Source organism: Heterodontus francisci, chromosome 44 (assembly GCF_036365525.1).
Source record: "Heterodontus francisci isolate sHetFra1 chromosome 44, sHetFra1.hap1, whole genome shotgun sequence".
In the NCBI taxonomy this organism is placed as follows: domain Eukaryota; kingdom Metazoa; phylum Chordata; class Chondrichthyes; order Heterodontiformes; family Heterodontidae; genus Heterodontus; species Heterodontus francisci.
The window spans coordinates 25,605,800-25,615,862 of record NC_090414.1 but is presented as its reverse complement, the minus strand read 5'-3'; the positions used below and the strand labels follow the sequence as shown (position 1 = coordinate 25,615,862).

General features: G+C 45.1%; 1 protein-coding gene across 1 annotated transcript; it reads left to right on the top strand.

Annotated features, from left to right (window-relative positions):
- Positions 1 to 2,293: 2,293 nt before the first annotated feature.
- LOC137355853 (phospholipase A and acyltransferase 3-like) lies at positions 2,294 to 7,204 on the top strand. The gene is made up of 4 exons (XM_068021441.1): positions 2,294 to 2,459; positions 3,788 to 3,893; positions 5,003 to 5,271; positions 6,766 to 7,204. Exons 1-4 carry the CDS (start codon positions 2,445 to 2,447, stop codon positions 7,120 to 7,122), a joined length of 747 nt encoding a protein of 248 aa, XP_067877542.1. The 5' UTR covers positions 2,294 to 2,444; the 3' UTR covers positions 7,123 to 7,204.
- The last annotated feature ends 2,859 nt before the right edge of the window (positions 7,205 to 10,063 follow it).

Genomic DNA, 10,063 nt, shown 5'->3' with positions numbered 1-10,063 from the left:
GGCGCTGCTTCACAAACCACTGACCACCTCCAGGCGCTTACCCATTGTCTCCCGAGACAAGGAGGCCGAAGAAAGAAGAAAGACTCTCCTCCTCACAGTTCACAATGCTTCCAAGTTTCGTATCATCGACAAACTCTTAAACTGTGCCCTGTACAGCAAGAGTCCTAACACTGACCCCTGTGGAACTTCAATACAAATCTTCCTCCAGCCCAAAAAACATCCATTAACCACTACTCTCTGTTTCCTGTCACTCGGCCAATTTCGTATCCATGTTGCTCCAATCCCTTTTATTCCATGAGCTATAACTCAAGGAGTATGGGGACAGACAAGGCTGTGATTTGGTGATAAGAGCCACACCGTCACTGTGAAGGTCTGGATGAGGTAAGCGATGGACGGTATACCCAGGTGGGGAGGCTTCAGTAAGGAGAACAGTGTCATCACCTGTCAACTGACATTCTGTCAAGGTCATGATGGCGATGCAATCATCCACGATAAACTCATGGATGGCAAGGGCCTTGGTCACAAGCGAACACACATTCTGGAGGCAGTGAGAGCTGATCTGCTGACAGAGTCCACAGGGGCAGCACTGGGAGGGGTGAGATCAACAGGAAGTAGCTTAGCAAGATTAACCCCCCCGCAGGCACACTGGGTGGGAAGGTTGGCGAGAGAGTAGGATTGGGGTTGCTGCTTGTGAGAAGCCAGTGATGAGTACTTCAATGGCCCCTTCAGAACATGACAATAGAGAGGCACAGAGGGAACTGTAGGCTTATCCATGAGGAGGTCAAGCCTGGGACAAGACAGGAGAAATATTAAAGAGTGGTGAAAGTTTGGGGTAGGGATTTGGGTGGGGGATACATTCCCCGAGAGTACCTGAGAAGGAGAAATGTAAGGAGTCATGATGACAGGAGAGAGGAGCCTAGGAGGGGTAAAGAGAAAGGAAGAAAAACACAGCGGGGGAAAAGAGAAATGGAAGTGATGGGCTCGGGTCTGGGGCAGCAGTGAAATGGACACAGGAAAACTCAAGTTACATCAATGTGGTTACATAGCAGCAGTGGAATATATTAGTCCTGGTATGAAACAGGGAACAGAGAGAAGACAATAAGAGGAGGTTCAGAGTTAAAGTCACAGGTCCTGGGTTGGGATAAAGTTGATAAAGAATCAGCTTGGAGTATCAACAAACTGATGCCCAGTTTTGGAAACGGGTGTGGAGGGCGAGTGAGTCCAGAAGCTATTGAAGGGTAGAGTGTCAGAAGACACACTGCTGGAGGTATTTCCATGGGAACAAAGTTCAGTCTCAACTGGAGTACTGTGTTCAATTTTGGGCATCGCACTTTAGGAAGGAGGTGAAGGTTTTAGAGAGGGTGCAGAAAGGATTTACGAAAATGTTTCCAGGGATGAGGGACTTCAGTTACGAGGATAGATGGGAGAAGCTGGGTTTGTCTTTCGAGAAGATAATGTTGAGAAGAGATTTGATTGAGATGTTCAAAATTATGAGGAGACTGAACAGAGAGGGAGAAATTGTTCCCATTGGTGGAAGGATTGAGGACCACAGGACACCGATTTAAGGTGACATGAGGAAAAAAATGTTTCCGCAGCAAGTGGTTAGGTTCTGGAATGCACTGCCTGAGAGTTTGGTGGAGACAATTGGACAATTACCTGAAGAAAGAGAATTTGCAGGGTTGCGGGTAAAAGGCGGGGGAGTGGGCGTAACAGAATTGTTCTTGCAAAGAGCCAGTATGGACATGATGGGCCTGATGGCCTCCTTCTGTGCTGTAACCATTCATGGGACAGAAACACGGTAGCAAAGTTAGAGGTCATTATAAGATCCGGAAGTGCTGGACAAATGGACTTCAGGCCAGGAGGGTGTATTTCTGAACAGGAACTGAACAATAAAGCTGAAAAACCAGTTGGACGGGTATAAACTCAGCAGGTAACAGCAGAGGTGGGAGATGGGCTGTAAACCAGATAAAGTTACCCCAAAACTGAAGCTACTGTATTGAAGATCAGAGTGACAGCAGTTGAGTCTTACAGTGTTAAAGGTGTTATATTAATGCAACTTCTTTCTCATCACAGCTGTAAGATGGGTGTTGCTGTTGTCAGACAAGAGGAGCTACCAGCAGGCCAGGAATATCAATAGGTGTTAACCTGGACAGGGGAGAATGACTGATCAGCTGTTTAAACAAATATTCACTTACAAGAACCTGTTTGTAGCTGGGAGATATCGAAACTGAAAGAAGCCTCGGTGTATTAATAGCTGATTTGTCAATTCAGGCCACATACAGAAACACAGCTAGTCCAGGATTGGTGCAGTGAACACACAATAGCTGTGGACTTTAGAAAGAAAGCCATATTATTGATTCCAATCCAGGAATGTGAAACTCCGAAGGAGAGAGACTATTTACTGCCGTCTAATTTTAATCCCGGTTCTGAACCACTAAACAAAAATGGGGAATCAGAATGTAAGTTTGTTCAAACTGCTTTACCCTCAGCTCAGGGTCTAACTGGCTTCACGTTGATGTTAACTGCTGTGTACAGGACCCGGGTGTTTAATTCTATTAATGGTAGTGTTAATCCAATATCCCAAATCCTATTCAATTATTAAAATAGAAATAGATGAAGTATATTAGAACTTACATTTAGATTTGATTTACTGCCTTGGTTTACTTTGGGTTTTCTGAGACTCCTGGATCTATTTTAGCTTCATCCTGGACTATATCTGCTCATCTATCTTCCCTTCCTGTGGCAGCACTTTCCACTTCTCCGCCTTAAATTCGATCCACCATCGTTCTGCTCACTCACATACCTTGTCTAACTCATTCTGTCGATCCTGGACTGTCTCTTCAGAATCCACACTCTCTCCTAGTCACTTGCTCACAGTGTTTGAGATCAATACAGGATGTAATTGTTCTAAATGGTGAGAAACTGTGGAGGAGCAGAGAGATTTAGAGCTCCCAGTACAGAAATCACTGAAAACTATTGGGCAGCTACAAGAAGTAATTACAAAGGCCCATGGAATACAGGTCTTTATCGCAGTGGACTGGAATAGATAGGGGTGGAAGTTATGTTATATAAAGTTCTGGTTAAACCTCTTCGGGAGTAACAATGTTCAGTTCTGGGCTCCGCACCTCAGCAAAGAGATATTGTCCTTGGAGCGGGATTCTGTGCACATTCACCAGAATGATACTAGTGCCAAAAAGGTTAAATTCCGAGGACAGGTCACACAGACTGGGCTTGTATTCCCTCGAGTGTAGAAGATTAAGGGTTGATCTAATCGAGGGGTTTAAGATGATTAAAGGATTCGATCGGGTCAGTAAAGAGAAACTATTTCCTCTGGTCGGAGGAGGGGGGGGAGGGGGGAGTCCAGAACAAGGGGGCAGAACCTTAAAATTAGAGCCAGGGCCGTTCAGGGGTGATGTCAGGAAACACTTCTTCACACAAAGGGGAGTGGAAATCGGGAACTCTCTCCCCCAGAAAGCTGCTGAGGCTGGATCTGAAATTCCCTCCCGAAACCTCTCCACTTCTCTCCTTTAAGACACTCCTTAAAACCTACCTCTTTGATCAAGCTTTTGGTCACCTGTTCTCCCTCTTTGGCTGAGTCTCATTTTGTCTGATAACTCTCATGTGAAGTGCCTTGGAACATTTTAGTATGTTGTATACTAAACTTAGTATACAACAGAAATAACTGTTGTTATTTCATGCTCTAACCATTAGAATCCAAGGAACTATAAATAAATACACTTTCAAATGGCCACGCGGACCTGTAATGTCAAACTTATCTTGTTTCCAGTCATTCCTTCATCTCAAGCCTGGAGATTTGATCGAAATATGTCAATGTTTATATAAACATTGGGCCATCTATGTTGGAGATGGGGATGTCATCCACTTAACTACAGGTTAGAGCTAACAGGCTTTTGCAATTTTATTTTTTTATTCATTCATGGGATGTGGGTGTCGCTGGCTAGGGCAGCATTTATTGCCCATCCCTAATTGCCCTTGAGAAGGTGGTGGAGAGCTACCTTCTTGAACTGCTGGAGTCCATGTGAGGTAGGTACACACACAGTGCTGTTAGGAAGGGAGTTCCAGGATTTTGACCCAGTGACAGAGAAGGAACGGTGATATAGTTCCAAGTCAGGATAGTGTGTGGCTTGGAAGGGAACTTGTAGGTGGTATAAAGGTATAAATCTTAAATATGCCCACATCCCATGTTATGTTCCAATACAGGGTCACAGAAACGTTAACTCTGCTTCTCTCTCCCAGATGCTGCTGACCTGCAGAGTATTTCCAGCATTTTCTGTTTTAATTTCAGATTTTCAGCATCTGCAGTATTTTTCTTTTGTATTCATGTTCCATTCTAAGTTACGGTATTCACATTTACAATAGAGACTGTCCATGTAAACGTCACGCTGTAATTACAACCTTTCATCAGTGGAGGTGCTGCAGTGTCATCACTGGAAGGAGGGTGCAATTCCAGCGTGATATCATTCTAAGTTCCTGGGGTTTGTCTCTCATCCACTGTTGGTGACAGACATTTTAGCATCAATTGCTGGAATTCCGTCCCTAAACCCCTGCCAGCAGTGAGGAACCGGTGGAAGGGTTAAGACCCCACTCCAGATTATTTTGAGGTCAGACAAATTTGGATTTCTTATAGACTAAACTGTCCAAAACTGGAGGAACCAGTCAACCAAATGTGGAGTTTGACCTCCCCCCCGATTGCTCTACCCTGCTCTGCCACTACCTGACACTGCTCTCCCAACTTCAAAAGCTGTCTCAAACTCCCTGTGAACAAAGCTAAGCTCAGCTTCCTGAACTCACTAACCCCTGCTGCTCATTTCACTCCTCCCTGAAACACCTTGGGACATTTACTCTGAAAGGTGCCAGAGAATTATAAGTTGTATCTAACAGAGACTTTTAACCAGCCTCAGTAACCAATTCCCTTTAACTGTATATCCACCCTGGGTATTCTATCGGCCTCAATAAACCATTCCTTTAATATATTTTCTAGATGGAGGATCTGGTGTGGAATTGAACTTTGGGTTACCCAGCTCGATCAAATTTGCTGAGGTTAGAAGAGAGCCTCTCTTTAAGGTTGCTGGAAATGATCCCTATTGTGTCAACAACAGTTCTGACAATGAATGGAACCCATTACCTGTTGATCAGATAATGCAAAATGCTGAAAAATGGGTTGGGAAACAAGTGCTGTATAATCCAGCAGCAGCAAATCTTGAACACTTTGTGAAAATGCTTCGGTACAACACAGCCAAGTCGAGGCAGGTGAGTAGATCCCATAACTACTCTCTTGTAGATCATGAAGGAAAATCAGGGGAGAAACTCTCAGCTGGTTGGAGTCATACCTAACGCAAAGGAAGATGGTTGTGTTGTTGGAGATCAATCATCTCAGCTCCAGGACATCACTGCAGGAGTTCCTCAGGGTAGTGTCCTAGGACCAACCAGCTTCAGCTGCTTCATCAATGATCTTCCTTCAATCATTAGGTCAGAAGTGGGGATGTTCACTGATGATTGCACAATGTTCAGCACCATTCGCGACTCCTCAGATACTGAAGCAGTCCGTGTAGAAATGCAGCAAGACCTGGACAATATCCAGGCTTGGGCTGATAAGTGGCAAGTAACATTCGTGCCACACAAGTCCCAGGCAATGACCATCTCCAACAAGAGAGAATCTAACCATCTCCCCATGACATTCAACGGCATTGCCATCGCTGAATTCCCCACTATCAACATCCTAGGGTCAACATTGACCAGAAACTGAACAGCAGCAGCCATATAAATACCGTTACTACAAGAGCAGGTCAGAGGCTAGGAATCCTGAGGCGAGTAACTCACCTCCTGACTCCCCAAAGCCTGTCCACCATCTACAAGGCAGGAGTGTGATGGAATACTCTCCACTTGCCTGGATGGGTGCAGCTCCAACAACATTCAAGAAGCTCGACACCATCCAGGACAAAGCAGCCAGCTTGATTGGCACACCATCCACAAACATTCACTCCCTCTATCACCGACGCACAGTGGCAGCAGTGTGTACCATCTACAAGATGCACTGCAGCAACGCACCAAGGCTCCTTCAAGAGCACCTTCCAAACCCGCGACTTCTACCATCTAGAAGGACAAGGGCAGCAGATGCATGGGAACACCACCTCCAAGTTACACACCATCCTGACTTGGAACTATATCGCATTTCCTTCACTGATGCTGGGTCAAAATCCTGGAACTCCCTTCTGTGAGTGTACCTACCCCTCATGGACTGCAGCAGTTCAAAAAGGCAGCTCACCACCACCTTCTCAAGGTCAATTAGGGATCGGCAATAAATGCTGTCCTAGCCAGCAACGCCCACATCCCATGAACGAAAAAAAAAATCCACAGGTAATTATAGACTGGGAGATCTGATGCGCCTCTGGTCTCCCAGCCACCAGGAATCCCTCCAGTATCTGAGACACACAAACACAAGGTATAGTGTATGTGGAGGAGGGAGGGTGGGTGGATTGTGCCCTTTTATCTGTTTGGCAGTGAGAATGTCAGTGAACAGTAGTGGGGGATGGGGGGAGGGAGTTTGCAGAATTCCCTGATTATTCCAGGAACTAGAAATGGAGACCAAGCCACCTGTTAAATGGAAGAGGCAGATTGGGGAGGTCACTAGTGGGTCATGCAATCAGTGATGCAGCAATGTACAGCTGGGATCCCAGAGTCACTTAAAACATCTTCACTGTCATGGCTGTTTCTATCTCTAACTGATTCAATCTCTTTCCACAGGTGAAGAAAACTCTAGCTGTTCCTGCTCTTGTTGCTATTATTTTTGCTATTGTTTTTACTATTGCTTTTGCTGTTGTTATTGTTGTTGTTGATGCTGTGTCTGTTGCTGCTGCTCCTGTTGCCATTCCTGCTCCTGTTCTCTCAATTCTCGCAGTTGTTGCTGCTACTGCCATTGCTGCTGTTGCTGTTGCTGTTGCCGTTGCTGGTACTATAGCCGCCGCACTTATTGCTGTCAGTGCCCTCATTGCTGCTGCTCCTGTTCCTGCTCTTTTTCTCATTGCAGCTTTTGGGCTTTTGGGACTTTGGAACTTTTTTCCAACGTGGAAACAATGGCTGATGAGGAACAATGTGTTTTGAGTTGGTGCAGAAACTCTGTACTGTGATGTATCTCTCTAAGTCTCTATTCTGTGCAATCATTTGTTAAATTAAAGAATTGAATTATCTCCATTAAAGATAAGACAGATTTGTATTTCTTCAGCACCTTTCACCACCTCAGGACATCCCAAAGTGCTTCAGAGCCAATGAAATACTTTTGAGATGCAGTCACTGTTTTAGAACCATAGAACAACTACGGCACAGAAGGAGGCCATTCAGCCCATCATGTCCATGCCGGCTGATAAAACTATCCACCCAATCTAATCCCACCTTCCAGCACCTGGTCCAAAGCCTTGCAGGTTACAGCACTTCAGGTACATATCCAGGTTCTTTTTAAATGAATTGAGGGTTTCTGCCTCCACCACCACCACCGATCTGGGCAGTGAATTCCAGGCACCCACCATCCTCTGGGTGAAAAAGTATTTCCTCATGACCCCTCTAATTCTTCTATCAATCACCTTAAACCTGTGCCCCCTGGTAACTTACCACCCCGCCAGGGAAAACAGGTCCCTCCTGTCCACTCTATCTAGGCCCCTCATAATTTTGGACAACTCAATTAAGTCACCCCTCAGCCTCCTCTGTTCCAGGGTAAACAACACTAGTCAATCCAATCTTTCCTCATAGCCCTAATAACATTCTTGTAAATCTCCTCTACTCTCTCCACAGCAATTATATCCTTCCTGTAATGTGGTGACCAGAACTGTATACAATACTCCAGCTGTGGCCTAACCAGCATTTTATACAGTTCCAGCATCACATCCCTGCTTTTGTATTCTATACCTCGGTCAATAAAGCAATCCATATGCCTTCCTCACCACTTTATCTACCTTGTCCTGTCACCTTCAGGGACCTGTGGACATGCACTCCAAGGTCTCTCACTTCTTCTAACCCTCTCAATATCCTCCTGTTTATTGTGTATTCCCTCGCTTTATTTGCCCTCCCCAAGTGCATTACCTCACACTTCTCTGGACTGAATTCCATTTGCCACTTTCCTGCCCACTCAACCAAACCATTGATATCATTCTGGGGTCTACGGCTAGCCTCTCCACTATTAACTACACGGCCAATTTTTCTGTCATCAGCAAATTTCCCAATCATGCCTCCCACATGCAAGTCCAAATCATTAATTAATATATACCACAAACAGCAAGCACTGAGCCCTGTGGAACGCCACTGGAAACAGCTTTCCAGTCACAAAAACATCCATCGACTACTACCCTTTGTTTCCTGTCCCTGAGCCAATTCTGGATCCAACCTGCCACATTGCCCTGTATCCCATAGGCTTTCATTTTACTGACCAGTCTGCCATGTAGGACCTTGTCAAATGCCTTACTAAAATCCATGTAGACCACATCCACTGCAATACCCTCACCAATCCTCCCCATCACTTCCTCAAAAATTCAATCAAGTTAGGAAAACGTGACTTCTCCTAACAAATCCATGCTGACTATCCCTGATTAATCCGTGCCTTTCTAAGTGGCAGTTAATCCTGTCCCTCAGAATAGATTCTAACAATTTACCCGCCACCGAGGTCAGACTGGCCTATAATTATTTGGCCTATACCTCGCATCCTTTTTAAACAATGGTACAACATTCGCAGATCTCCAATCATCTGGTACCTTGCCTGTATCTAGTGAGGATTGGAGCATGATCCTCAGCACATCCGCTATTTCCTCCCTAGCTTCCTTTAACAACCGGGGATGCAATCCATCCGGCCCTGGCAATTTATCCACTTTCAAGGATGTCAGACCCTCTGGTACTTCCTCTCTCATTATGCTTATCATATCTAATATTTCACACTCCTCCTCTTAAACTACAATGTCTGCATCAACCCTCTCCTTTGTGAAGACAGAAACAAAAAACTCATTAAGATCCCTGTTCACATCTTCTGCATCCACACATAAATTCCCTTGTACATCTCTGATAGGCCCTACCCTTTCCTTAGTTATCCTCTTGCTCTTAATGTACTGATAAAACATCTTTGGGTTTTCCTTGATTTTACCTGCCAATAATTTTTCATGTCTGATTCTGGGGTGGAGGGCCTGACATATGAGGGTGGTTGAAATCTGGAACGCACTGCCTGAAGAGGTGGTAGAGGCAGGAACCCTCACAATATTTAATATGTATTTAGATGAGCACTTGAAACGCCATAGCATATAAGGCTACGGGCCAAGTGCTGGAAAATGGGATTAGAATAGTTAGGTGCTTGATGGCCGGCACAGACACGATGGGCCTGTTTCTGTGCTGTATAATTCTATGAGGAGAGATTGAGTCGGTTAGGATTATATTCGCTGGAATTCAGAAGAGTGAGGGGGGATCTCACAGAAACCTATAAAATTCTAACAGGACTCGACAGGGTAGATGCAGGAAGGACGTTCCCGATGATGGGGGAGTCAGAACCAGGGGTCATAGTCTAAGGATATGGGGTAAACCTTTCAGGACTGAGATGAGGAGAAATTACTTCACCCAAAGAGTGGTGAGCCTGTGGAATTCACTACCACAGAAAGTACGTTTTCAAGAAGGAGTTAGATATAGCTCTTGGGGCGAAAGGGATCAAAGGATATGAGGAGAAAGTGGGGTCAGGTTACTGAATTGGATGATCAACCATGATCGTAATGAATGGCTGAGCAGGCTCAAAGGGCCGAATGGCCTACTCCTGCTTTCTATGTTTGATTTTCTAATTTCCTTTTTTCCTTCACCCCTGCACTTTCTATACTCCTCTAGGCTTTCTAAAGTATTAAGATATTTGTGATCGTCATAAGCTTTCTTTTTCTGCTTTAACTTACCCTGTAAGCTTCTAGATAACCAGGGGGCTCTAGATTTGGCCATACCACCCTTGTCTTTGTGGGGACATGCCCACACTGCGGCTGTAGTATCTCGCTTTTGAATGCCTCCTACTGGTTTGCCACTGATTTTCTTTAAG